This window comes from Microcaecilia unicolor, chromosome 7, assembly GCF_901765095.1.
Source record: "Microcaecilia unicolor chromosome 7, aMicUni1.1, whole genome shotgun sequence".
NCBI classification, from domain to species: Eukaryota; Metazoa; Chordata; class Amphibia; order Gymnophiona; family Siphonopidae; genus Microcaecilia; species Microcaecilia unicolor.
In genome coordinates, this window is record NC_044037.1 from 192,070,683 (window position 1) to 192,098,289 (window position 27,607).

General features: G+C 42.4%; 1 protein-coding gene across 1 annotated transcript in view; it reads left to right on the forward strand.

Annotated features, from left to right (window-relative positions):
* ERBB4 (erb-b2 receptor tyrosine kinase 4) overlaps positions 1-27,607 on the forward strand; it is a 1,861,028-nt gene that overhangs the window by 1,713,683 nt on the left and 119,738 nt on the right. Inside the window, exons 21-22 of the mRNA XM_030209189.1 lie at positions 8,160-8,315; positions 16,471-16,546. Of these exons, the coding sequence (XP_030065049.1) occupies positions 8,160-8,315; positions 16,471-16,546 (232 nt within the window). The remainder of the gene's footprint in view (positions 1-8,159; positions 8,316-16,470; positions 16,547-27,607) is intronic.

Genomic DNA, 27,607 nt, shown 5'->3' on the forward strand with positions numbered 1-27,607 from the left:
AGCTGGAGGGAGACAGTGCTGAGGATTGCCCGGTGGAGGAGGTATAGTTTGGGCAAATCCATGCTGCACTTACCTAGGAGTTATCCGCCAGTGATCTCCCCTCGCTCAAACCTGCAGAAGATTCCTGAGTGCTTCAATATATAGGTGTCATGGGTGGAACCTGGGTATCGGGCACACATGTCTAGAATCTCCTCCTTGGCGTCACACACAACTTGCATATTGAGTGAGTGGAATGCTTTCCTGTTCCTATAAGTGGCCTCTCGTGCCCGGGGGGGGGGGGGGGGGTGTCTGACTGCGACATATGTGCACTCAATGGTGCCTATGACCAAGGGGAAGTGAGCTATGGCGTAGAAGTCAGCCATGTTGTTCTGCAGGGCCTAGGGGGTGTTGGGGAAAGTGATGTACTCAGAGGTGTGGGTAAGGAAGGCATCAAGGAACTGGGTGAGGCAGTTAGAAATGGAAGCCTGGGTGAGACCCGTGTTCACAGATAGGAGAGACTGGAAACTCCCAGTGGCCAGAAAAGATAGAGAAGCAGTGATCTTTAGGTGCACAGGGATGGGGTTGTTCCTATGGATCCTGGGCTGCAGCAGGGGTTGGAGCTGTTCACAAAGGTGCTGAATGGCAGCCCTATTGAGACACACAAGGTCAGTGAGGTCTAGGAAACTGCTACGGGGCCTGAAAAATCTGGGGTGTAAGTACCTCCTGCGGTTCCTCCCCTCTTCCTCCAACATGTAAGCCACTTGTGCATTTAGTGCCTCCATTTCCCCACACTACAGGTGCAATGCAGTGATACCAGTGCTTGCCTCTCCCTACCAACTTGGTGAAACACAGCAGCAACAAACAGAAGCTGACACTCACTCTGCCACCACCGACAAACAATGCAATCACACACAGTAGATCCACACTGCAAGCACACCTTCATAACGAACGGTCTTTTAACATCAGGACTTCGGAGTACCGGGGCGGACAGAAAAGCTCATTTAAGGGTGGTGAAGGCGTCTAGGGCTTCCGGTGTCCAGTTCTTCACATCTGCCCCCTTCTTCATCAACGCAGTGAGAGGGGCAGTGATGATGGAATATCAATGGATTAACTGCCAGTAGTAGTTAGCAAAGCCCAAAAATCGTTGCAAGGCCCGGAGATCCTGGGGCACAGGCCAATCTCAGATGGCTTGGAGTTTAACGGGATCCATTTGGAGGCCATTCGAGGAGAAGATATATCCCAAGAATGGGATAGACCGTTGATGAAGCGAGCACTTCTCCAGCTTGGCGAATAGGCGGTGGCTCCGGAGGTGCTGCAGGACCATACGCACATGATGGACATTGTCCTTAACAGAAGTAGAGAAAACCAGGATGTCATCCAAGTAAACTATGACCGAGGAGTATAGAAGATCTTGAAAAATAAAATTGATGAATTCCTGAAACACCGCAGGTGCGTTGCAAAGGCCAAACAGCATAACTAAATACTCAAAATGTCCCTCATGGGTATTAAAAGCGTCTTCCATTCGTCCCCATGGCGAATTCAGACTAGGTTGTATGCTCTTCGGAGATCTAACTTGGTGAAGATGCCCCTTGCAGACGGTCAAAAAGTTCTGGAATGAGGGAAAGCGGATTCCGATTCTTGATGGTTATTTTGTTCAGGCCTCGGTAGTCAGTGCAGGGTTGCAACGAGCCATCCTTCTTGGAAACAAAAAAGAACCCTGCCCCCGCCGGGGATGAAGAGGGTCTGATGAAGCCCTTATGGAGGTTTTCTTGAATATATTCCCGCATGGTATTAGATTCCTCCCGAGAAAGGGTGTAGAGCCAGCCCTGAGGGGGATTTTGCCTGGGAGTAGCTCAATGGGGCAGTCAAAAGGGCGATGAGGAAGAAGAGAGTCCGCCTCCTGCACATTAAAGACATCTTGGAAATCACGATATTCCTTGGGGAGAGAAGCATCACCCGGGCTCAAGACTCCTGGGGAGGCCGCAATAGTCCTCGGGGAAGGCAACACCAACATGAGACATGTGGTGAAACATTGAGAACCCCAACTGCCGATATCACCCGTAGTCCAGTTGATACTTGGTGCATTTAGTCGTAACCAGGGTAGGCCCAAAATAACGAGATGAATGGCCCTGGGAAGCACCAGAAATTGAATTTCCTCCTTATGCAAAATTCCAACTTGCATCTGCAAGGACTGGGCAACATGAGTGATGGAGTAGGGAAGAGTTAAACCTTGAATGGAGGTCACTTGTAGTGTAGGTTTGCAAAGAATTGAAGGATCTCCTAGTTGGTTCAGGAGATCAGCGTCAATAAAATTTCCTCCTGCTCCTGAATCGATCAAAGCCACAGTGTTAATACTGAGTTCCTTCCAGCGCAGGGAAATTGGGACGGAGACAAAATTATCCGGAAGAGGTGAAAAACGACCCAGGGCCACCCCCTTCAGTGACCTTGGGTCATGGCATTTTGGACAATGTCTTAGGAAGTGGCCGGCCTGCCCACAGTAGAGGCAAACTTGATTGTCCAGATGGTGAGCCCTCTCCTTCTCAGAGAGGAGATGCCGTTCAATAACCGTTCGCTCTTCAGGGACTCCAGAAGTAGAGCTTGCCGCACCTTTAGGAGAAGAAGGGCGAGGCGTCTGAGGAGATGGTCTCTGAGAGTGGTGCTGAGCAGAGTGTTTCAGTGACCTTTCTTGAAACTGTACGTCGATACGGATGCAGAGGGTGATCAGAGCATCCAAAGCATTCGGAAGTTCCTGGCCGGCCAGTTCATCTTTGATCCGGCGTTGAGTCCTTGCCAGAAAATGGCCGTAAGGGCCTCTTGGTTCCATCTTACCTCTGAAGCTAGGGTTTGAAAGCAAATGGCATAAGCACCAACAGAAAAATTGCCTTGTTGAACTCGTAGAAGTTCTGCAGCTGCAGAGGAGGCCCATCCCGGCACATTGAAAACTAACCGGAAGCGACGAAGAAATTCTTCAAGATCAGTGAGTAAAGGGTCCCGTTTCTCCCAGAGAGGAGAGGCCCAAGCCAAGGTGGATCCGGAGAGTAGAAAGATGATAGGTTATCTTTAGTCTATCTGTAGAAAAGGCTGCTGGTTGCATTTCAAACAGCATAAGACATTGGTTGAGGAACCCTCGGCAAGCAGAAGGGGTGCTGTCGAACCGGGGAGGCTCAGGAAGCCGCAACCTTGGAGTAGGTAACACGGATCCGGACAACACAGCAGGAGGCTGTCGGGATTGAAGGGTTGACATCTTGGAACACACCTCCTGTAGAACTCCGGACAGACGGTTTAGCTGGGCCTGTTGCTGCTGAAGAACCTGGGCCAACTCAGACAGGTCGAGTTTATCCGGCGAACTCATGGCTTCGGCTTACTGTCAGACTTGTGAGTTCTTGTACCAAGTAGAGCACTGCTGAGCCCAGTATTTGGACCAGGTTCCGCTTGGCGGCCGGACAACCCCGGATTCACCTGCACTGACCCCCGTTCCCCAGAGGTTGAGCCCCTAGGTGCGGGTGGCCTGCAGGACTTACAGGACGGAGCTGGAAATGTGGTGATGAATGTATCAGCCAGGCAGGCAGCAGGTCAAGACAGTAATCCAGGTACAAGCGGCAGTCAGTAGGCAGGCGGCAGGCAAGAGAGTAATCCAGGTACCGGCAAGTCAGTAGGCAGGCAAGAGAGTAATCCAGGTACAGGCGAAAGTCAGTAGGCAGGCGGCAGGCAAGAGAGTAATCCAGATGCAGGCGAAAGTCAATAGGCAGGTGGCAGGCAGAAGGGTAATCCAGGTACAGGCAAAAGTCAGTAGGCAGGCGGCAGGCAAGAGTGTAATCCAGGTACAGGCGAAAGTCAACAGGCAAGCGACAGGCAAGAGAGTAATCCAGATGCAGGCGAAAGTCAGTAGGCAGGCAGCAGGCAGAAGGGTAATCCAGGTACAGGCAAAGTCAGCAACGAAGGACCAGTAGATAAGAAGCAGACTACAGAGTTAAAAAGATCTACCAAAGTAGAAGCTGAAGCATGGAGTCCACCGCTCTCTGAACAAACCCAGAGAGGACTACACACACATGGCTCAGGCAGTGCCAGTCAAGTGTGCATGTCGACGGGACCCCGTGCAGCCTGAGGGCGCTGCTTGCGTTGAGGTAGGGGACATGACACTTTCTGATGTGATTGGCACATGAGTCAAACAGACATACTGTCTAGGTTGAGAAAAATGGCTTATGTGGCAGGAAAATTAAATAACAAAGCCTTGAAGCTTCTTTTGTTTACTTTAGGAAAATACATTCACAGATATTGAACACATGGTAACAAACACACTAGGGGGTTGTACTTGAAAAATCTGAAATTTGTGAGTAGCAGCAGCAATCTACAAAGCTTCCATCCTGTTTACTTTTGATGCTTTCATTTTCTGATCCAGCTGTTTTGAGCTGCTCCTCTTGGCTTTGAGCTCTTTCAGAATCTATTAAGTTACAACACCAGAAGGTTTCATTTGCAGTAGAGATTTACAGAAGGCAAAAATGTTTGGTTCATTTACAGTTTGTCTTGTCCTCTTCCTCCCCTCCCGCTTTTGGGCATTTATTTTTTGATACATTTCACACATTTGTTTTGATGGAAATCAATTTTACACACTAACCCCTGAATTCTGTGTAGGTCGACAAAACTTGCACACACTGGGTAGATGTGCACACAAATCAGTTAGAGGTCGATGATCAGACCATTAGCACCGCACTAGCACCCATGTTTGTCTGCACCCCAGGATCAGAGCCGGTGAGCGCATGAAACAATATGTTTGCCAACTCTGATCGCTAATTGCATGCAAATGCATGTAAATAAGGGTCTCCCACATTCCTCCCTTATGATCTCTCTGCTGTTTGTCATGTCTGGGCTTTCTTTCCTTTTTTTTTTTTGACAGCCAGGACCTGTCAAACAAGTTATTTGGGAGGATTGTGCCTTGGAAGCTTGCCCAGGCACAATCTTCCTGTAGAAGTACCTCTATGATCAGAGCTAATAGCATGCCTAAATTTGCATGCTATTAGATCTAATTATAGGGGCGTTAATACCATGCGCTGTTCCAGCGCTAATTTTAGAGCGCTGTATGGAACAGCGCAGGGCTTCTGATCATCTGCATCTTAGTTAATAGCCGCAAACAAGTGATTTAACTGGTTGGCAGCCATTCCTTGCCGGTTAACTTGTTTTGAATATTGGCCAGTATATTTTATTTTATTTATTGCATTTGTATCCCACATTTTCCCACCTTTTTGCGGGTTCAGTGTGGCTTACAATATGAGTTAAATGATGGAAATACAATTTGTATACAGCCAATACGTATTACCATAGTCCAGTGGCTGGAACTTTCTTCCAATGTCTGTGGCATCCATCATAGCAATTTTAATCTAGCAGGGAAGTGCCTGAAGTGGACAAGGGCAAAAAGCATGCAACAATCTTTTGTCTTCCTGAATTTTCTTCTCTCTCTCTCTCTCTCTCTCTCTATATATATATATATATATATACATACATACAGTGCACTCCATTTAAGTGCACATCGGATAAGCGCATGCTCTGTTTAACTGCATGCCGTACTTCGGTCCCGTTTTTGGCACCATCAGTTTCTATGGGGACAAACTTCGGTTTAGCGCGCTACTGATAAGTGCAAGATTTGCTTATAAGCATGGTTTAAGACCACTCCTCTGCCAGAAAGACTCCGCATAAGTGCACATGCGGAATATGGAAGCCGATTGGAACGTGACAAAGGGGCGATAAATTTGAAATCTCATTGGTTAACTGCCACAGGCAGAATAAGTGAAAGAAAGTTGGTAGAGTGTGCACTGGAGTCGTCGTCATCATTGCACAACTGTAAGACTTTAACACTGGCTGAACGAATAGAAGTTCTTTAAAAAAATAGAAAACAAAATCAAGCTTCTATTGCTAAAGAATATGGTATCAATCCCAGTCAAAATTCATGTATCTTGAAGCAGAAAGATCAGCTTCTGGAAGACTGGCAAAACAATACAAATCCACACAGGAAACGTAAACGGGCGTGAAAAGCTGAGGATGTAGAAGATGCTCTTCTTCGGTGGTTTTCTCCAGTCAGGAGCAGACAGTTTCCTGTCAGTGGTTCACTGCTTATGGAGAAAGCTAATCAGCTAGCTTAAAGTATTGGACTAACTGAATTCAAAACCACTGTTGGATGGTTGGAAAGATGGAAGGAGAGGAACAACATAAAGTTCAAGAAACAGCATGGTGAAAAACAAGACGCCGATGACTTTGGAGCTGAAAATTGGGTTGTTTCAGTTCTTCCTACCATCTTGAACGAGTTTGCACCTCGTGACATTTTCAATGCTGACAAAAACGGTCTCTGCTGGCGAGCGATTCCTGATGGAACACTTGCATTCAAACAAGCCGAAACTACAGAAAGTAAAACGTCGAAGACCGACTGACGATCTTCCTTTGCTGCAATATGGATGGGAGTGAGAAGTTGGAACCACTCGTTATTGGAAAGAGCAGACAGCCCCGTTGCTTCAAGAATGTTAAGTGACTTCCTGTGTCATACGAGGCTAACGCAAATTCATGGATGACTTGGGAAATTTGGAAGCAGTGGCTAAAGAAGTGACACTAGAATGTGGGCACAAAAGCATCAGATTTTGTTGCTTTCTGATAATTGTGCTGCACACAGTGATGATGTCAGGCTGTCTTAACGTCAAGGTGGTCTTCCTGACACCAAACACTACCTCTCTGATCCAACCTATGGATCAGGGCATAATAGCCAATTTCAAAAAACATTATTGGGCTCTTGTCTGATGAGCATTATGGATGACCAGACTGGCAAGGATAAATGTGCTGTTGAACTTTCTCATAATCTATCACTGTTGGATTCCCTACATATGCAGAAAGAAGCCTGGAATCATGTTACACGGACAACAAATGCTACAAGCGGGCAAGCTTTGTTAAAGATGTGGAGAGGGACGAAACAGATGCAGGTGTAAACGGGTTGATGAATGTATCGGCCAGGCCAGGCAGGCAGCAGAAATATAGATATAAAGAGAGAAAGTATTTCTCTTCTTTCTTTTAATTCTGTAAGGGGCCCTTTTACTAAAAGGTTGGCGTGTGGCAACAGGCTTGCCACACACCAATCCGGAACTACCACCAGCCCAACACAAGTGTCAATGGTAGTTCCACCTCCAGTGTGCACCATTTCCGGTGCTAGCAGTAATTAAGGAAAAATATTACCACAGGTAATCGATTAGTGTCATATACTGCCCAGTTATCGCCAGGTTAGCACGATAGCCCATACCACCATCTCAATGGATGGTAGTAAGTGCTCCCTCCAAAATGGCCATGCAGCAATTGCAAACTTACCATACGGACATTTCATTTTTTTCCAATTTTCACCCACTGCGGTAAAGGGGGGCCCTGGTGAGCGTCAAAAATAGCCACCGCCACTAGAACAGGGTCTCTTTTACTGCAGCTTAGTAAAAGGGCCCCTTAACCATCATAATAGTTTTTGTCTAATAGCAGTATATTACATTTTAAATAAACTGTCATCTTAACTGAAGCCAGCCTTTGGAATTGAACCCATATCTCCTGCATGGCAGTATAAAGCATTGCCGCAGTGTTCTCAGGCTGATCTAGTTTAATTACTTTTAATTAGAACTTCAGAGACTTCTTAGAAAAACTGTTTTGAAAAATAGCTATTTTATTTGCTAATCCTTATACATGAGATAATTTTTAAACCTATAAAAGTGCAACGTCCATGGGCACTTTTACGCATGGGTTTTGCAATGATTCTGAAAGGGAAAGTGTATGAAAATTGTCACAGTTAAAAGGATCCATAATATCTGCACCTCTGTTTTTGCTGGCACTTTTTCATGGAAAGTTTTGAAAATGCACTATATATGGTAATATCTACCCTGACCTAACTTTCTCTGAGCCCACCTACTTTTTCCCGGGTAAAGGATTCACTTTGCTCATCCCTTTACACACCTCTACCCAGGTAATGAGTGGGCACTTTTCAATTTACCTAGATAAGTGACTCTTGAACATTGCTATCACTATGAACAACTTCTTTTGATATTCCATAATAAAATAATATTTTGTGGTATTCAAAAATAAATATTATTTGCAGCTATTTTTTAATTCTTTCAACTGAAGTAACACACACCCCTTCTTAGATGGATTTTCCCATTTGTTCTATCTTTCAGGGAATGATGTATTTGGAAGAAAGACGATTGGTTCATCGAGACCTGGCAGCTCGTAACGTTTTAGTTAAATCTCCCAGTCACGTTAAGATCACTGACTTTGGTCTAGCCAGGCTCCTTGAAGGCGATGAGAAAGAATACAATGCTGATGGAGGAAAGGTAGGTATTTTCCACTATTTTGCTGTCAGTGTACTAAGAAGTGATAAAGATCACTGGGTCAATATTCATCCAGTGTTTGTCTGCATTTTTTTAAAGTGCAGACAACAACCAGCTAAACTAGACCTGGAGATTCAATGCCAGGCCATATCTGGGGACCAGCATTAAATATCTGGGTATTACTTGCTAAGATCTAGATGCCAGCTTATCTGGGTTCCAGCTGATATTTACCTGGGAATAGCATAAGACACTTATCTGGGTCCAAGCTCAATATTAGCAGGGACCAGGATATGGGGGCTGCTAGTCTGATCCCCTCTCCCATCACATTCCCCTGATCTCTCTTCCCCTAGATCTCTAAACCCTCCCCCCAATTTCAATCCCCCTCAATCCTGATCTTTCTTCCAAACCTCCCTCCATTTCTGACCCCCTCCCCAGACCTTCCTGTCCTCAATCTAACCCTCCCCCACCCCTTTATGTTTGATCAGGGCCAAAGAATTTTGTTTACTTTAATTGCCCATGTTGTTTCTGAGATTTTTCTTTTTTCTTTGAAATTTAAATCTTTTTTTCTTTTCTGAGGCAGTCATCAGTAGTGCACTCTATTAATCAATAGTATGGTTCTGATGTTAAATAGGGTCAGATTCTGTAAATGGTGTCTAAAAAATAGGAGTGTCACATAGTGCTTAGTGTTATTCTATAAACAATGCCTAAAGTTAAGGACAGTGTATAGAATCATGTATAGGGCCAGGGAACTCACCAATATTTAGGCACGGCCATTTACACTATTGAAAACCTGGTGTAGATACCCATACCTAAATGTAGGCACATTCCCCCAAATTCTATAATCATGTACATAAATTTGAGAAATGCCTCAAGCATGCCCACACTCCTCCCTTGGCAATGCCCCCTTTTCAGCTACGTGCGTTAGAATTTACGCATGCCTCCTTTTAGAATACACCTAAAAAGAAGTGTGCATAAATTCCAATTATTGCCAATTAGTGATAATTGGTTGTTATCGACCAATTATAACTGATTGGCTTGTTACTCAAGGTGCCCACGTAAAATTGGGCATGAGCCAAATTTAACGCATGCAATTTGTCACGCCCCATTGCACAATAAGTACATAAGTATTGCCATACTGGGACAGACCAAATGTCCATCAAGTCCAGCATCCTATTTCCAACAGCGGCCAACAAGGTCACAAGTATCTGGCAAGATCCCAAAACTGTACAATACATTTTGTGTTGCTGATCCTAGAAATAAGCAGTGGATTTTCTCCAAGTTTAATAATAGTCTATGGACTTTTCCTTTAGGAAACCATCCAAACCTTTTTTAAACCCTGCTAAGCTAACTGATTTTACCACATGCTCTGGCAATGAATTCAAGAGTCTAATTACACATTGAGTGAAGAAATATTTTCTGCAATTCATTTTAAATTTAGTACTTTATAGCTTCATTGCGTGCCCCCTAGTCCTAGTATTTTTGGAAGGAGTAAACAAGTGATTCACATTATTTTATAGACCTCTATCATATCACCTCTCAGCCGTCTTTTCTCCAAGCTGAAGAGCCCTAGCTGCTTTAGCCTTTCCACATAGGGAAGTCATTCTATTCCCTTTATCATTTTTGTCACCCTTCGCTGTACCTTTTCTAATTCCACTATATCTTTTTTTTGAGATGAGGTGACCAGAATTGAACACAATATTCGAGGTGCGGTCGCACCATGGAGCGATACAAAGACATTATAACGTTCTCATTTTTGTTTTCCATTCCTTTCCTAATAATACCTAACATTCTATTTGCTTTCTTAGCCACAGCCACACACTGAGCAGAGGGTTTCAGCATATCATCAATGATGATGCCTAGATCCCTTTCCTGGTCGGTGACTCCTAACGTGAAACCTTGTATTATATAGCTATAATTTGGGTTCCTCTTTCCCACATGCATCACTTTGCACTTGCTCACATTAAATGTCATCTGCAATTTGGATGCCCAGTCTCGTAAGGTCCTCTTGTAATTTTCACAGTCCTCCTCTTTTCTATCTACACTTCTTCCCTTGGTTCATTAATCTCATCCCATGGCTTTTTCTACCAACTGTATACTGATGACTCCCAAATCTACCTTTCTACCCCTGATATCTCACCTTGCATCCAAACCAAAGTTTCAGCGTGCTTGTCTGACATTGCTGTCTGGATGTCTCAACACCACCTGAAATTAAACATGACCAAAACCGAGCTTCTCATTTTCCCCCCCAAACCCATCTCCCCGCTCCCCCCGTTTCCAATTTCTGTTGATGGCTCTCTCATTCTCCCTGTCTCTTCAGCTCGAAACCTTGGGGTCATCTTTGACTCCTCTCTCTCCTTCTCTACTCATATCCAGCAGATCGCCAAGACCTGTCGTTTCTTTCTTTACAACATCCATAAAATCCGCCCCTTTCTTTCCGAGCACTCTACCAGAACCCTCATCCACACCTTTGTCACCTCTCGTTTAGATTACTGCAATCTGCTTCTTGCTGGCCTCCCACTTAGTCACCTCTCCCCTCTCCAGTCGGTTCAAAACTCTGCTGCCCGTCTCGTCTTCCGCCAGGGTCGCTTTACTCATACTACCCCTCTCCTCAGGTCGCTTCACGAGCTCCCTATCCATTTTTGCATCCTGTTCAAACTTCTTCTACTAACCTATAAATGTACTCACTCTGCTGCTCCCCAGTAACTCTCCACACTTGTCCTTCCCTACACCCCTTCCCGTGCACTCCGTTCCATGGATAAATCCTTCTTATCTGTTCCCTTCTCCACTACTGCCAACTCCAGACTTCGCGCCTTCTGTCTTGCTGCACCTTACGCCTGGAATAGACTTCCTGAGCCCCTACATCTTGCCCCATCCTTGACCATCTTTAAATCTAGATTGAAAGCCCACCTTTTGACTTGTAACCACTCGCCTCCACCTACCCTCCTCTCCTCTTTCCTCTACACATTAATTGATCTGCTTGCTTTATTTTTTGTCTATTACATTATAAGCTCTTTGAGCAGGGACTGTCTTTCTTCTATGTTTGTGCAGCGCTGTGTACGCTTTGTAGTGCTATAGAAATGCTAAATAGTAGTAGTAGTATTTAACAACTTTAAATAACTGTGTGTCGTCAGCAGATTTAATTACCTCACTAGTTACTCCCATCTCTAATGCATGCTACTCTTCATTAGTGTGTCAGCTGATATATAGTAGGCTTTATTTAGCAATAGTGTGTGCTGTTGACAGCATGGGTAAAAAAAAATTCAGATTAAAAAATATATAGGAAATTCTGATATTTTGCATGTCATTTGAAATGGATGCATATCCCCAGTCTGGACAGGAATGATAGAGTAAATCAGTTGAAGGCTGAAGCAGAGTCACTGATGTTTATATCCATATTGATAGAGTTAACCTCAACTATGGATGTATTGGAATTTAAACTGAATTGGACAGTACAGTCCGTTGACCTAGTGGTTAGTTATCTTCACTACCAAATAATGGGGGTTTTACAAAGGAGCGTTAGCATTTTTAGCATGTGCTAATGACTAGCACTTGCTAATTAGAGATGCCCAAAGGAATATATGTCTTAACCCATCCCAAGCACAAATCCACTTCTATAGCATATTCTTAAATGTTGTGAAGGATCTTCAGAATTAATGTGACAAGACTGCTTAACCGACAATTTTCAGGCAGTCAGGTGCAAATCGTCATTGATCCTGTGAAGTATATTTTTTAAAATGTGTGTTCATCATTTTTAGTGCTCTTTTTTTTCTCAAAAATTTCTTATTTCTTATTTCTAATCATAACCCATTTCTTAACTGCAAACAGTGCAATTCTAAATATATTCAATCACTTAACTGGCAGCAGTACACAAAGAATCCAGTTCCTGATTCTTTGTGTACTGCTGCCAGTTAAGTAATCGAATATATTTAGAATTGCACTGTTTGCAGTTAAGAAATGGGTTATGATTAGAAATAAGAAACTTTTGAGAAAAAAGAGCACTAAAAAATGGTGAACGCACATTTAAAAATATATACTTCACAGGATCAATGACGATTTGCACCTGACTGCCTGAAAACTGTCAGTTAAGCAGTCTTGCCACATTAATTCTGAAGATCCTTCACAACATTTAAGAATATGCTATAGAAGTGGATTTGTGCTTGAGATGGGTTAAGAGATACGGATACTGTATATGAGTATCCCCACACACTTATAAGCAGAATAGTCCAGATCTATGTGATTCATAGGAATATATGGGCATCTCCAACATTCAGCGAATGCTTATTTTTAGTGTGCACTAAAAACACTACGTACCTTTGTAAAAGGACCCCAATGTATGCAACTTTAAGCTCTCATTAAAGAAGTAGTAGGAGAAAGTAAGATATAAGCACTCGGTATGATAGTCAAAAGCACTTATTCAGATAAATGTCCTATCTGGGCCCGTCCATGAATTTCTATAAGTACTATGGGCCCAATATTCAGACTGCGGGAGGGTGCCCAACTAACTCCCGCAGTCAGGGGTCAGCCCAGATATGCAATGCAGCGTCGTTTCCGGTGACCAGAATTTAATATCCGGGTGTTTTTGGCTGGTTTAAATTTAACCAGCCAAGCCGATATTCAGCTTGGTTAAGGTTAAACCAACAAAAAATATTCCTGCTATTTTGGCGGCCTCATTTGGTTGCCAAACTTAGCTGGTGATGTGCTGAATATTAGTGGATAGCCAGTTTTATTGCACGATATATCCGGCTATCTGCTAAGTGTTATCTGGCAATATTCATCATGAGATAACCGGCTGTCTCCCGCTGAATATTGCTGGATAGGCAGTGAAGTGCCATTTAACCAGCCATATTGGGGGGGGGGGGGGGGGGAGTATGAATAGTGCCACTGAAAATTCATGCTGATCACCAGGTGGAGAGAGGGCAAAAAGCTATCGCCTTGCTCCATAGCTGGACATAAAGTTAGTACAGCAAAAAAGAACATAAGAAATTGCCATACTGAGTCAGACCAAGAGCCCATCAAGTCCAGTGTCCTGTTTTCAACAGTGTCCTATCCAAGCCACAAGTAGCTGGCAGGATCCCAAAAAGTAGATTGATTCTCTCCTGCATTTTCCATTGATGAACATGGATTTTCCCAAGTCCCCCTTAATAATGGTTTATAGACTTTTTCTCCAGGAACTTGTTCAAACCATTTTCAAACCCAAAGTTGGCCAGGTCCATCTTCCTCAGTTTCTCATATGCTCAGTTTGAAGTGAAAAGACATATCAATCCACTTTCATACCCGGATACTGTACTCTAAAAGACAGTCACACAAACTTCCTCTATGTGTACCTTGAACGTTTAATACTCTTTTCTTCCAGCTTTTACACAATATGAACTACTTCCCAGAAGCAGTTAATATGCAAACTATATTTTCCCTTTCTCTGGCAGAATCAAGTGCACAGATAAAACCATTTCACCTTTCTTCCAGAGTTTTCTTCAGCAGTCACTCTTCATCCTAGAATGTTTGGTTTAATAATCCAAGATATTTTAACATAACCAGGATGGCTCCATGTCCTCTGAAACATAATATCTGTAACAGCTACTGCCCTTAGATAGTACCATAAAGAAGGTGTTACAAGTTTTGGTACTATTTTCAACCCCTATAGCTGTAAAACCAAAAGAAAACAAAGTACCAGGAAAAGTCCACCTGGTTTCAGTTGCTTAGAAAAGGATCAGTAGCCTGCCTCTTCAGTTAGGTCATGGCTACCTTGCTTTGGTTGCTGTCTCTCTCCTGCTACTTCATTTAAATTAAACCAGCATTGGGTATTTTTCGTTATAGTCCCAGTTGGCCCAAATGCAGTCAGGAAAAGTGCTGTTCCTTTTCTTTGTTCCTCCTGGACTCCACTGGCAGGACTTCTCCTCAAGACATCACAGTTCATCGGCATACCTATCAACCTACCCCTCTCTCTCCCCTTCAGTCATCTGTGGGGAGTATTTATGCCTCACCAGGAAATTAATCCTCTCCTCCCCCTACACTGGGATTGGACCATTTCTTTTCAATATCCATGTGGCTAAGGGAGTTTCCTTGCAAATGATCTAGAATCCTGCCCCAGTAAACTCTTATCCTTATTTCCCATCCCCCTCTCTTTAAAGAGACATACCTACTGAGGGCAGGGATTTCTTCGGACACCTCCTATTAAGGGACAGGAACTTTTTTAAATTAGTGCATGGCTATTTACTGCCTGAACCCTTACCACCATCTATTTAGAAGGCAGTAAGGGCTCACACGCTACTTGTGCGGTAATTGAGCAGCGCGTGGCAATGTGGCTGCACTGCCAATTATCGCTGGAAACGCCCCTTGCAGTAGAAAATAGGAAGTTATTTTCTACCATGGGGAACTGCCAACTTTGGAACTTCTGCCAGGCTCCAGAGCTACTCCAGCAGTAGGGCTGATTTGGCCCATGCTACCCACTTTGTAGCCTTACCGCAGCTTAGTAAAAGGTCCCCAAAATGAGCATTCCAAGAAATAACACAGGAAATTACACATCATGTTATCTGGCTGTACAATGGGAATCTACCTGTGCAGAAAATCAATGGCATCACTGAGCATCTTCCAACAATGTTTGCTATTCCCATGTATAAGAACCATAAAATATGTATAATATATTAACCAGCAAAGCCCAAAAATGTAATTTTTTTTAAATTTTAGAGGCTAACAATTTTTTTTTTTTTTTTTTTTTGGGGGGGGGGGTACCATGCACAATTACCCCTCAGTCTCTCATTTTAAGCCCTAGCTGAAACAAGCATTTTGTATAATTTTATGCATAGCTTAAGGGAAGTGCAAATGTGGACAGGGAAAAATTTGAAACTATCCCCCTAATTTTATAAGTCATCTAAAATTGCATGCACAAATTTGGGTGTGTGTCACATTTCAACAAGCAATTATTAGTGCTAATTTGAATCAATTAATATGTATGCACATACATTAGGCATATGATGCACACCTAAATTTTACATGCATCCCAAAAAGGGGGCGTGGAAACTTGAGGTCATGAGCATTTCAGGGCGGATCATGGGCATGGTTTTGGATTATATGCAAAATTTATAGAATACTGGGGTTTTGTGCATCAATTTAGGTGGGACATTTATACCACATTTTCGCTGGTGCAAATGGACACACCTAAATTTGTGTGTGACCACGGCGCTTAAGCGCTATTCTATACCTCACCTAACTTTAGGCACGGTTTATAGAATAGCACTTAAGCAGGAGGTTTTGGCAACAATTTTATATGGTCATTTATCGAATTCACCCCATATGTGTATTCCCATTTTTAAAATGTCAACTATAGTTGTGATATTTCAACCTGCCCAAAGCACGCTTTGTTTAAATCTGTCCATTCCAGGCCATCTTCATGTACAAATAGAGGGGCCATTTTACTAAGCCGTGTAGGCACATATGCATGTCCTATGCACATCAATTTTGAACTATAGCCCAGCTACCGCGTGGCCTGTGAGGTAATTTCATTTTTTGCGCGCGTCCACTAAGCACACCGAAAAAGTTCTGGTGCATGGCACTAACCGGGTGGTAATTGGCATTGTAGTTTGCCACTAGGTCAATGGGTGGCAGTAAGTTCTCAGGCCCAAAATGGACACGCACCAAGTTTTATTTTGCTGCACGTCCATTTTCAGCCCCCCCAAAAAGACCTTTTTTTGCAGGTGCGCTGAAAAATGGACCTGCACACGTCCAATACACTTGTCTACACCAGCACAGGCCATTTTTCAGCACACCTTAGTAAAAGGACCTCAGAGGTATTATGAAATCACCATTTACACATGCATGTAATCCGTATGTATAAATGCTGCTATTTTGACATGACTATGCCATTCACAGGGTTTCAAAATGGCTTCTATAGGCAGTGCCTTGTCATGTCCTCTAAGAAAACTGAACATAAGCTTTGGAGAGAGAAAAAACAAAGTTGTAACCTTTGCAAGAATTTCACTGAAGAAAGAAAACATGTTTGAAAACTGAACATGGGCAAGAAGACAGTAGGCACATTTATAAAAAGGAATAAGTGTAAATAATGAGAGCTGGTTAAACTGGGGTTTGCAGAGAATCTTCGCTTCCTGACATCAAGTAGCTGGATAGCATTTTTTATTGTGACTTTTAATTTTCTTCTTGACAGATGCCAATAAAATGGATGGCCTTAGAATGTATTCACTATAGGAAATTCACTCACCAGAGTGATGTTTGGAGTTATGGTAAGTATGGGACATTATGCATCTCCCTTATCCAAAGGGCACTGAGCACATGTACATTAATGTTACATTGTGGTAATATAATGAACCTGCAAATAAGACTGCAGAGAATGTCATGCCAATCAGCTCATTATGTATTATCAGTGTTAAAAGCAAGCAATTCAGGTTTGATATGTGATAAGTTGTGGTTAACTGTTCTGCCTGTGTTGATGCAAGCTGCCATATTGCCTTGTCATAAAACCCTCCACTATTCCACCAGCACACTGTAATGGCCCATAGTGGTTCTTCCTCAAAGTTCATTACCCACCACTTCTTGACAACACCTTGGTGACTTCTACCACTTACCCCCCCCCCCCCCCCCACACACACACACACACACCTTTGAAGTCACATAGACCAAATGATGAGAATTCCAATCACAGATCCCCTCCCATTCCACACACACTCATCTTCCCCTGACAAAAATGGACTGGCCAACCCTAGCTTAAAATTCACAAACTTATCTGTGTTCCTCCTTCCCATCTTCTGACCTTCTGAAAGACTTGTGGGTCCATCTCAGTCCCTCCTTTCCCATTTCATGAACAGTTCATTGCACAAGGGCCCATCCTTGGTCTGTCCCCTTCCTTCTCTAATGACTCATGGGTCCACCCCTGGCCTTCTTATGACCCCACAATCTACCAACCCCAAGAGTCATGTGAACCCTCAAGGCCCGTAACCTCTCAGACCACTTACAATTTAATGAGCCCATGCTAAAAAGAATTTGAAGACAGGAAGGAACTGTATTTTCTTCTCCTTCTACCAATAGGGATATACACAGGCAGAAAAACTTGGTTCATTTTCTTTTTTTTCCAATTTTTATGAGGGTTTTTTTCAGTTTAATGTATTCATTGTAATAGAATTTTTGTAATACATGCTATAGCAATTCACACAAATCAACTTTAGTGTGTATTGCTATAGCACGTATTACAAAAATTTCTATTAAAATGAGCATTAATGAGCAGAATAATGCACATTAATTTAGTGCACAATAAATGTTTTAAGGCATGTTAACAAACTGAATGTGCACTAATGAATGTACATCCCTAGCTGCTATTTGTGTTTCAAAATTCAAAATAACCCTATGAACTCTCAGATCCAAATGCTAAAGCACACAAGCCTTAGAGATCCAGAAGGGGGTCGGTCGCAGATAGATCCATAAGTTTTAGCATACTTGGATGCAGGATCTGGAGGATGTCTGGAACTAAGCCCTTGAAACCTGGAGCAAATCAAAAGGGGGGGGGAGGAGCTATACAAAAGCCCAAAAGCCTTGGAGAATCTCTAGTGAGGGCATTTCTTTCAATGGGAGGGGGATGGGATGAATTTTAACCGCTTACTTAAACCTTTATGTTTTAACCAGCTATTGCTTAGAAACCTATTAGTCAGTATTCAGCCATAGATGATCAGCTAGTGCACGGGTAGCTCATGCAGAATCAGAACTAAAGTGGGGCATCCTGAGGCATCCCGCGGTATATCTGAAATCACCACACTCTGTTTCCCATGCTAGAAAATAGTTTTTATTTTGTAGCATGGGGAGTGGGGAGTAGGAGTTCCCATCAGTAATCGGACAGTGCAGGCACATTGCTGCGTGCTGCCCAATTACCGCACGAGTAGCATGTGAGCCCTTACTGCGTTCTAAATAGGAGGTGGTTTTGGCTCAGGTAGTAATGTCCGTGTGCTAATTTGGAAATTAGTATGTGGCCATTAATGGCAGAAAGAAAAATGCTGCCCAAAAAATGGCTGGAGTGCGCAGGAAACCCACGTGCTAATACTACTGCCAGCTACGTTTTAGTGTGGCTTAGATCTGGATATTAAGTGCCAAGCCACATCCAGGCACTGGCACTGAATATCTATGTCTTTGATGGGCATCTATCTGGGTGTGGATGATATTCAGCTCTGTACCCACATAGTTAACCGAGATTAGATAAGACTGCCTCTTAAGTGGTCTTACATGCCCAATTAGCAGTATGGGCATCAGCATTGAATATTGCCAGTATCCGCATAACTCTTGGCTGCATCCAGATTCTGCCTCCAGACCACCTGGCACTAAATGGACCGGGCCAAGGTGGTCAGAGCACTACCCATTTAGTGCCAGGTCACAGAAAATGTCACAGAAAGTGTCCTGCCTGCTTATACCACCTGTTCAGAGTGGTATAAGGAGGCAGGAGTCTCTCTTACCCACTTAAACCACACTGAATATCAAACCCCCCCCCCTGACATTTTTTACTCCCTAATTCTATAAAAAGTGACCAAAAATTGCATGCACAGATTTGAGCACATGCAATTTAGTTGAACAACGAGCTAATTAGTGCCTGAAAACAAATTAATATATACTTGGTAATATTTTACTTGCATCCCAGAACAGGGGGTGCACAAATGGGAGGGTCATGAGTGTTTTGGGGCAGAGCGTGTGGGTGTGGATTCGAGTTACTTGAGCAATTATAGAATAAGGGGGTTCTGTGCATAGATTTAGGCAGACCATTTGCACCACATTTTCATTGGTGCAAATGGACACGCCTACATTTACACGCAATGCCTGTGCTTAAGCACTATTCCATAAACCATGCCCGGCTTTAGGCAACTTACACTATAATGACCATGCTCTCACTAATGCAGTCACAGTTTAATGCTGCCACATTCTGCCTATCATTAGTTTCTTCATCAGATGGGACAGGATTCCACCTGCATGCATGATACCCAGGAAAAAGCAAGCAAGCAAACAAACAAACAAACAAAGCCATTTAATAAATAATGATTTCAGACAGGGATCCTCAAATCCTGTCCTTGAGGTCCACAACCCAGTTAGGTATGAGATTTATCTGCACTCACTGCTACCAATGCATGCAAATAGATCTCATACCTATTCATTGTGGAAATCCTGGAAACCAGGCTGGGTTGTAGACCTCAAGGACTGCATTTGAGGACCCCTGATTCAGGGGCATAGCCAGACATCAAATTTTGGGTGGGCCTAGGCAAGAAGTGGGTGGGCGCCAAGTCTTATCCCCCCTTCCATCCACCGCCCCCAAAAAATATTTCAGCTGGCAGGAAAATGCTTCTTTCCACCTTGGCAATATGCAGCAGGCATGCGTTGAAAACTGAGCGTGTGCAGGTGCCTGTATCGTGGAGAGTAGTGTTTTTGTTACCATCAGGGGGAAGTCTTCAGCTGGCCAAGCTTGAGATCCCCATCAGCTACCGCTAAATGTGTGCTACTGTTGGATGGGCCTGAGCACTAAATGGGTGGGCCCCGGTTCACCCAGGCCCACCTGTGGCTACGCCACTGCCCTGATTTAAAGAATCAAAATTCATACATTGCAACACTGATTTTTAAACAAGGTCTGCTAGACATGATTTTCAACATACTGTATTCATTCCAAGGGTTCTTCTAGGTAACTTAGCAATATAAATAAATAAATACAAATTCTAACTGGGTATTATAACTGGAATGCTTTGTATGTTTTGTTCTTATTTAAATTATTATTTATTAAAGGTCTTCATTGTTTCCTTCTTATTGGATACCTTAAATGCATGTTGAATTATTTTCCATCTGATGTGCTTTTTTGCCTGTTTACTAAGATACTATATCATGAAGTCCCTTTAGGGTATTCTATTGTAAGCTCTAACGTGCAAGCAGTTTGATCGGTGTTCATTGTGAGAGAAAAAAAATATACCATCTTTCAATTTAGCCATCAACTCATGGAAATATGACTCCAGGCCATGGTTTTCAGCAGCTCTTTGAAAATCCAACTCCAAAGCCGTGAATGTCATGAAACATTTTCTGGCTTGTGGGAGTTCCTGTACTCTACACAGATAAAAGGGAATTTGTCATAACACAGAACAAATACAAAGGACCAGAAAGAAAGGGAGAAGTTACAGGCTGGAACAGACTTAACATTCATTTCACAAATGATTTTAGATTCCATTTAAAAAAGATAAAAAAAACTTGTAATTTTTTAAGTATATTTCTTGCTGTTTTAGATATTCTTAGAATTCTCAATAGCTGGTTATACCCACACCATCCTCAATGTTTCCAGTATTGTCTGATCCTAGAAGTTAAACAGGTTTACGCCTGGTTTGTATATGGATGGCACGATTCTAGATGGCTGTGTATGTATTGAACTGTGTAAAAATACTTGAAATACAATGGTTAAGTCTCCAGTTGGATAATTGAGATATTAGATATAATGAAATCCTGAGTTTCTGAACCACAAATCATAATCCTGACTTTCTCATTATTTCATATTTTGAATGCTGCTTTTTTCACAGATGAATTAATGGTTTAGACAAGGATCAGACCAGTGGCCATGACTCCGCCCACCTCCAATCCCCCCCCCCCCCCAGCTCCATTTAAAATATAAATAACTTAGCTGGAGGGGATCCCCATGCCTAACCAGCTGAAGACATCCGAAGGTGCCCAGAACTTCCCTCAGCCAAGCTCAGCAGCAGCGTTTTTGAGCCAATGATGCTGGCACCCGTATGTGTTCAGTTTTTATGCATGCGAAAGGTGCCAGTATCAGATTCTCAGGAATACTACTTGTCTTGGCTGAGAGGAGTTCTGGGAGCCTTCAAAGGATGTCTTTAGCTGATGAGGCTTGAGGGGCCCCGCCATCTACAATAAGAGTGTGCTGCTCCTGGGTGGGCCTGAGCTCAAACTGGATGAACACTTGCTCACTTGGGCCCACCCATGGCTGTGCCTCTGGATCAGGCTAAGCACTGTCAAATCAATATTATGAGACCTATTCATTAAAAAAAATATGTTTATACCTCCTCCCTGTCCCAAATGGATACTTAAAGCAATTTATAAAACGTTACAGTACATAAAAAGCACATGGGCTGATATGCAAAGAGATTTTAAGTGGGCAGAAGGGTCTCCTGCCTCAGGGCTGCCCAACCGCTGGTATTCAGTGGGACTTAATTGGGTAGTGCCACTGAATATCGGCTCTGATTGGCCATAACAAATGTGGGCAAGTCAGGGGTGGCACAGGTGGTGGTGTTGGGGAGGAGCCAATGTTTTTCATACACAGGCTTCCAGTTGTTGTCTGGAAGATTGTATACATAGGAGGCAGTTTTTAACAGGTTGCCAAAAAGTTAGTTGTCTACTTTCTGTGGCTTGGGAGTTTATTCAAAAAGTACACAGACTAGAGGACACTCAAGAAAGTTACATTGTACTACTTTTAAAATGAACAGGAGGAAATATTTTTTTTCACTCAGTGAATAGTTAAGCTCTGGAACTCATGGCCAGAGAATGTGGTATCAGTGGTTAGTGTATCTGGAATTAAAAAATGTTTGGACATGTTCCTGGAAGAAAAGTCTATAGTATGATATTGAGAAAGACATAGGGAAAGCCACTGCTTGTCCCTGGGATCAGTAGCATGAATCTTGCTACTATTTGGAATTCTGTCAGGTTCTTGTGACCTGAATTGGCTACTATTAGAAGCAGGATACTGGGTTAGATGGACCACTGGTCTGACCCAGTATGGCTATTCTTATCTTTGTATGAACACTTACACATATAAGAATCAGGAACACTAGTGTGAACAATCTTTGGTGTGCCTCTGTTTAGGCACACTACTTTTGCCAGGTGGGGCTGGTGTAAATACAGCACCTAATGCAACATTTACTACTACTATTACTTATCATTTCTATAGTGCTACTAGACGTATGCAGTGCTGTACACTGGACATGAAGAGACGATCCCTGCTCAACAGAGCTTACAATCTAATTAGGACAGACAAACAGGACAAATGAGGGATAAGGGAATTACTAAGGTGGGAATGATAAAACATGGGTACTGAACAAGTGAATAAGGGTTAGGAGTTAAAAGCAGCATCAAAAAGGTGGGCTTTAGCCTAGATTTGAAGACAGCCAGAGATGGAGCTGAACGTACTGACTCAGGAAGTCTATTCCAGGCATATGGTGCAGCAAGATAAAAGGAACGGAGTCTGGAGTTAGCAGTGGAGGAGAAGGGTACAGGTAAGAGAGATTTACCCATGAACAGAGTTCCCGGGGAGGAGTGTAGAGATAGATAAGAGTGGAGAGAGGTACTGAGGAGCTGCAGAGTGAATGCACTTGTAAGTCAATAAGAGGAGTTTGAACTGTATGCAGAAACTGATAGGGAGCTGATTAAGTGACTTGAGAAGAGGGCTAATATGAGCATAGCGACACTGGGGGAATATAAGTAGTGTAGCAGAATTTTGAACAGATTGAAGGGGAGAGAGATGGCTTAGTGGGAGACCTGTGAGAAGCAAGTTGCAATAATCTAAACGAGAGGTGTGGATAAGGGTTCTGGTAGTGTGTTCAGAAAGGAAAGGAGAAATTTTGGTAATACTATAGAGAAAGAAACGACAGGTTTTAGCAGTCTGTTGAATTACTGTTTTCTGTAAACTAAGCATGTCAGTGTCAGCCCCACCAATGCCTTGCCCATGTCCCTCTCTTGCAGATGCCCTTTTTGCATTTAAACACTAAGGGGTCCTTTTATGAAGCTGTAGCCAAAAGGGGCCTGCGCGGGCATTGGCACATGTTTTTGATGCAAACCGAGGCCCTTTTTTACCACAGCGTGTAAAAGGTAGGTCTTTTTTTTTTTTTCAGGAAATGGCCACGTGGCAAGTGAAGCACTTGCCATATGGCCATTTTGGGGGAAGCACTTACCGCCACCCATTGAGGTGGCAGTAAGGGCTCCCGCACTAACCTGGCAGTAACCGGGCAGCGCACAACACTATCCAATTACTACCGGGTGCACACTGGCACTACAAAAATTTTAATATTTTTGCGGCACCGGAAATGGTGCACACTGAGGGAGGGAACTACTGCCAGGCTGCTGTGGTAGCCCTGTGGTACTTCCCTTTTAGCGAGAGGTAAGGCCACATTGGGCTTACCGCCACTTAGTAAAAGCCACTAAGGCATACCTGTATTAAAATTATAGAACAGAACTTACCACCAGATTCAGTATAAGGCACCAAACAATGTGTGCTGAAATTTACACATGTAAATTAATTAGCTAATGAGCCATTAACTTGCAAGAAGTTGATGTTAACAATCAATTATTGCAGTTAATTGGCAGTAAGGACATATTTACTTGTGGAACAATAACCATTTTTATTGAGTCCAGTCTGCCCCCACGTCAAATATAAAAGTGACAATCTATTGCACATATTCTGTATTTGTTGATATAACCATTGCATATTCCCCTGCAACATCTGTTCCCCAGTACTAGTAAATTTAATTCCAAGGTTTAAGACCTCCAGTGCCCTGTCTTGTGGAGAATAGGGCAAGCACTGTTTGCTAACAGCACAAACTTAGAAGCATACATTCCCTCATTTTCCACTTTATGGTATAACCAGACAGAGCGCGAAACTCCTCTTTAACTTTAAAGAATACAGAATTACAGTGAGCTGATGAAGAGATATATAGCAGTACATTATCAGCATAAGCTGGAACTTTAATTTATGTGCTAATAGGAATAAGAGGAGGGAGAGAGAGGACAGCCTTCTCTGGTTCCCCTAGTTAACACAGGGGTTCTTTTACTGAGGTGCGCTGAAAAATGGCCTGCGGTAGTGTAGGCGTGGGTATTGGGTGCGCGCAGAATCATTTTTCAGGGCACCTGTAAAAAAGGCCTTTTAAAATTTTTAACGAAAATGGATGTGCGGCAAAATGAAAATTGCTGCATGTCCATTTGGGATCTGAGACCTTACTGCCAGCCATTGACCCAGAGGTAAAGTCTCACGTTGTAACCGGGCGCCAAATGCCACTTGGTGCGCGTCCGATACACAAGGCAGAAAATAAAAATTATTTTTTGAACATGTGTATTAGTCTCATGCCAAAAATGAAATTACCACAAGAGCCCCACAAATTGTTGTATTACTGAAATGTTAATACACAATCATGCTGTAGGTTTAGAGTAGGCGAGATCAACCATGAAGATGTGGAGGAACGCTCAGATCTCTACGGACGTAATACACAGAAAGCAAGGAGTAAGGTGGGTTGACTCATCCTGAAAACACAAGAGAGATGATGAAGTTCTTATACGTGAGAATTATTCACAAAACATCAAATAGACTCAACACAGTGGGCGTGTTTCAGCACAAAAGCACCTGCCTCAGGAATCTGAAACAAATACATACAAATGAACCACTATATAAGATAAACATTAAGAAGGTAAAAAGATAAACATTCAAGAAAACAGTCGCAAAAAGTATGCAATATATATCAGCATGGCTGTACATGTAAAATCTCAAAGAAATTAAAGTATACATGAATAATTTATTTATTTATTTATTACATTTGTATCCCGCACTTTCCCACTAAAAGCAGGCTCAATGTGGCTTACATAGTAATAGATAACACAGAATTTTGTTATGTAAAGTAGGAAATTAAGTATAATAACCTGGTAATGTGGTATGATGAGCTCCACTGGATACTCAAAATAATGTATTTAAAAAAATCCAAGCTACAGAAAGTATATCTTAAAATGCAGTGTTTTTTAAGTGTGCATATCAAAAACTGAGAAGTACATATTGTCTTAAATAAAGCTGAAACTTAGACACATAAAACACAATAGCAATATGATATATGCTGTTTTACAGAAAACGTAAAGTTAAAGGAACAAAGATACAAAAGCCATATAGCTGTTTTTTTGTTAAAAAAAGGTGCATGGGATATGGTCTGAGAATCTGATATACAGTTAGCATAATGATATATGTTGAATTATAGAAAAAAAGATATGAGGGGTCCTTTTACTAAAGTGCGCTGAAAAATGGGCTGTGGTAGTGTAGGTGCATGTTTTGGGCACGCGCAGATCCATTTTTCAGCATGTCTGTAAAAAAGGCCTTTTTAAATTTTTGTCGAAAATGGACGTGCGGCAAAATAAAAATTGGCACACGTTCAATTTGGATCTGAGACCTTACTGCCACGCATTGACTTAGCAATAAGGTCTTACATGGTAACTGTGCGGCAATCGTCTACGCACATAGAATGATGACTACCGCCTGTTTTTTGCCGCGCACAGGAAAATAAAAATGTTTTTCTGGTGCATGTAGCAGATGCACCTGTAAAAAATGCTTTTTTCTTTTCTGGAAAAAGATGCCAGCAGATCAATATAACATCAAAAAGATTTTATTGAAGATACCGTATGTAAACAAATTGCAATTTGTTTACATACGGTATCTTCAATAAAATCTTTCTGATGTAATATTGATCTGCTGGCTTCTTTTTCCATATTGGATTTTGCAGATCGTTTGCCTTGTTGTTTTTTTTGGGACCCTTTTTCTTTTCTGGGCCAAAAATTGGCACGTGTCCATTTTGGGTCTGAGACCTTATTGCCAGCCATTGACTTAGCGATAAGGTCTCATGCATTACCTGGACAGTAATGGTCAACGCGCATTCAAATGCCAATTACCGCCTGTGCACTAGAAAATAATAATATTTTCTGACGCATGTAGGGGACGCGCATCAAAAATGAAATTACCGCCCGGGTCACACGGTAGCCGGGTGGTAACTCCAAATTAACGCGCGGAGGATGCACATACACGCCTACAAGGCTTAGTGAAGAATAACAATATCATGTGTGTATATCTATATATATATCTATATATATATATATATGGGAGTTTACACAATCCAACAGGAACAAGAAAGGCTGCAAGATTGTTTTGAAGTGAAAAAAAGCACAAAAATTGACCCATAAGTCTGGCGTACAATGTTTTCTACTGTCCATCCAATTCTGCATACAGGGAAATGGATGAAGTTGCTAGGCAACCATATACTGTGAGAAAACATAACTCAATACTGTGACAAGGAAAGTGAAAATGTATTTAAAAAAAAAACTTTAATGTGTTGTCTAAAGATACAATGCAAATGAGAAGCTAAAGACGTCAGAAGCAGTGCTAAAATAGTAACAAAGCACAACGCACCAAACCTAACAAAACAGCTCTGTTTATAAAATTACTGAAGAGTGACTGCAAAACATAAGAACCAAGCCAAACAGCAAGCCAGGAGGACAGCCATGAGACTTAAAGAAAAGAAAAAAAATATAAAATATAAATAAATATATGTGGTGACTAAAATATGTGTGCTTGCTTTTAAGACTACTATAACGATTGTCCCGGCAACTGCTAACTTAAACACAACACAGTAGCAATATCAATATTTCCATATGCTTTCATAAATATTTCAAGATATTTCCATACATTTTCATACTGCTAATATAAGGATCATCAGAATTCACAGCACCAACGTTGTAATCCAGACATTCAAGAGCAGTGTTGTGCACAACTTCATCGATCCAGCATTTTAACTTTTTTGTTGAACTTTCTGAAACAAAGAATTTTAAAATGTTACTAATGCCACTTAACTTGCAGCAGTTTCCAACACTGTGAGAACCTCCGCAAGTTTCGTAACTTCTTCAGGGAAGAGGTCCAGTTCTAGACAACTTGCATAATTTCTCACATAGAAATGGTGACCATTTTCTCTCTATGTGTGAGAGAGAGACCCCAGCACCGCCCCCCCCCCTTGAAGGCCAGGTCCTGGAAATTTTGCCCCCCCCCTCCTGCTCCCCCTTGGCGGCTCTGAGTTATATTTATGTGATTTAATTGTGATTATTATTTTATTAGCATGATTTGGAGTTATTATATTTTACCAATATTTTATTTTATTTTTGTTACATTTGTACCCCGCGCTTTCCCATTCATGGCAGGCTCAATGCGGCTTACATGGGGCAATGGAGGGTTCAGTGACTTGCCCAGAGTCACAAGATGCTGCCTGTGCCTGAAGTGGGAATCGAACTCAGTTCCTCAGTTCCCCAGGACCAAAGTTCACCACCCTAAACACTAGGCCCTGATGCAGACATGCAGCCCATGCAGGGCGAAACACGGCTATGTTGGGCACAATTTTAATTGATTTCCCAATAAATTCATGACTTCTATGCACTTCTATTTAAACCCCATGGCTATCTTTTATAGTTTATTAAAACTTACCATACCCAAAACTTACTATACCGCCCAAGCTGGCTCGCAGAACTGAGCGGTTTACAGTCTA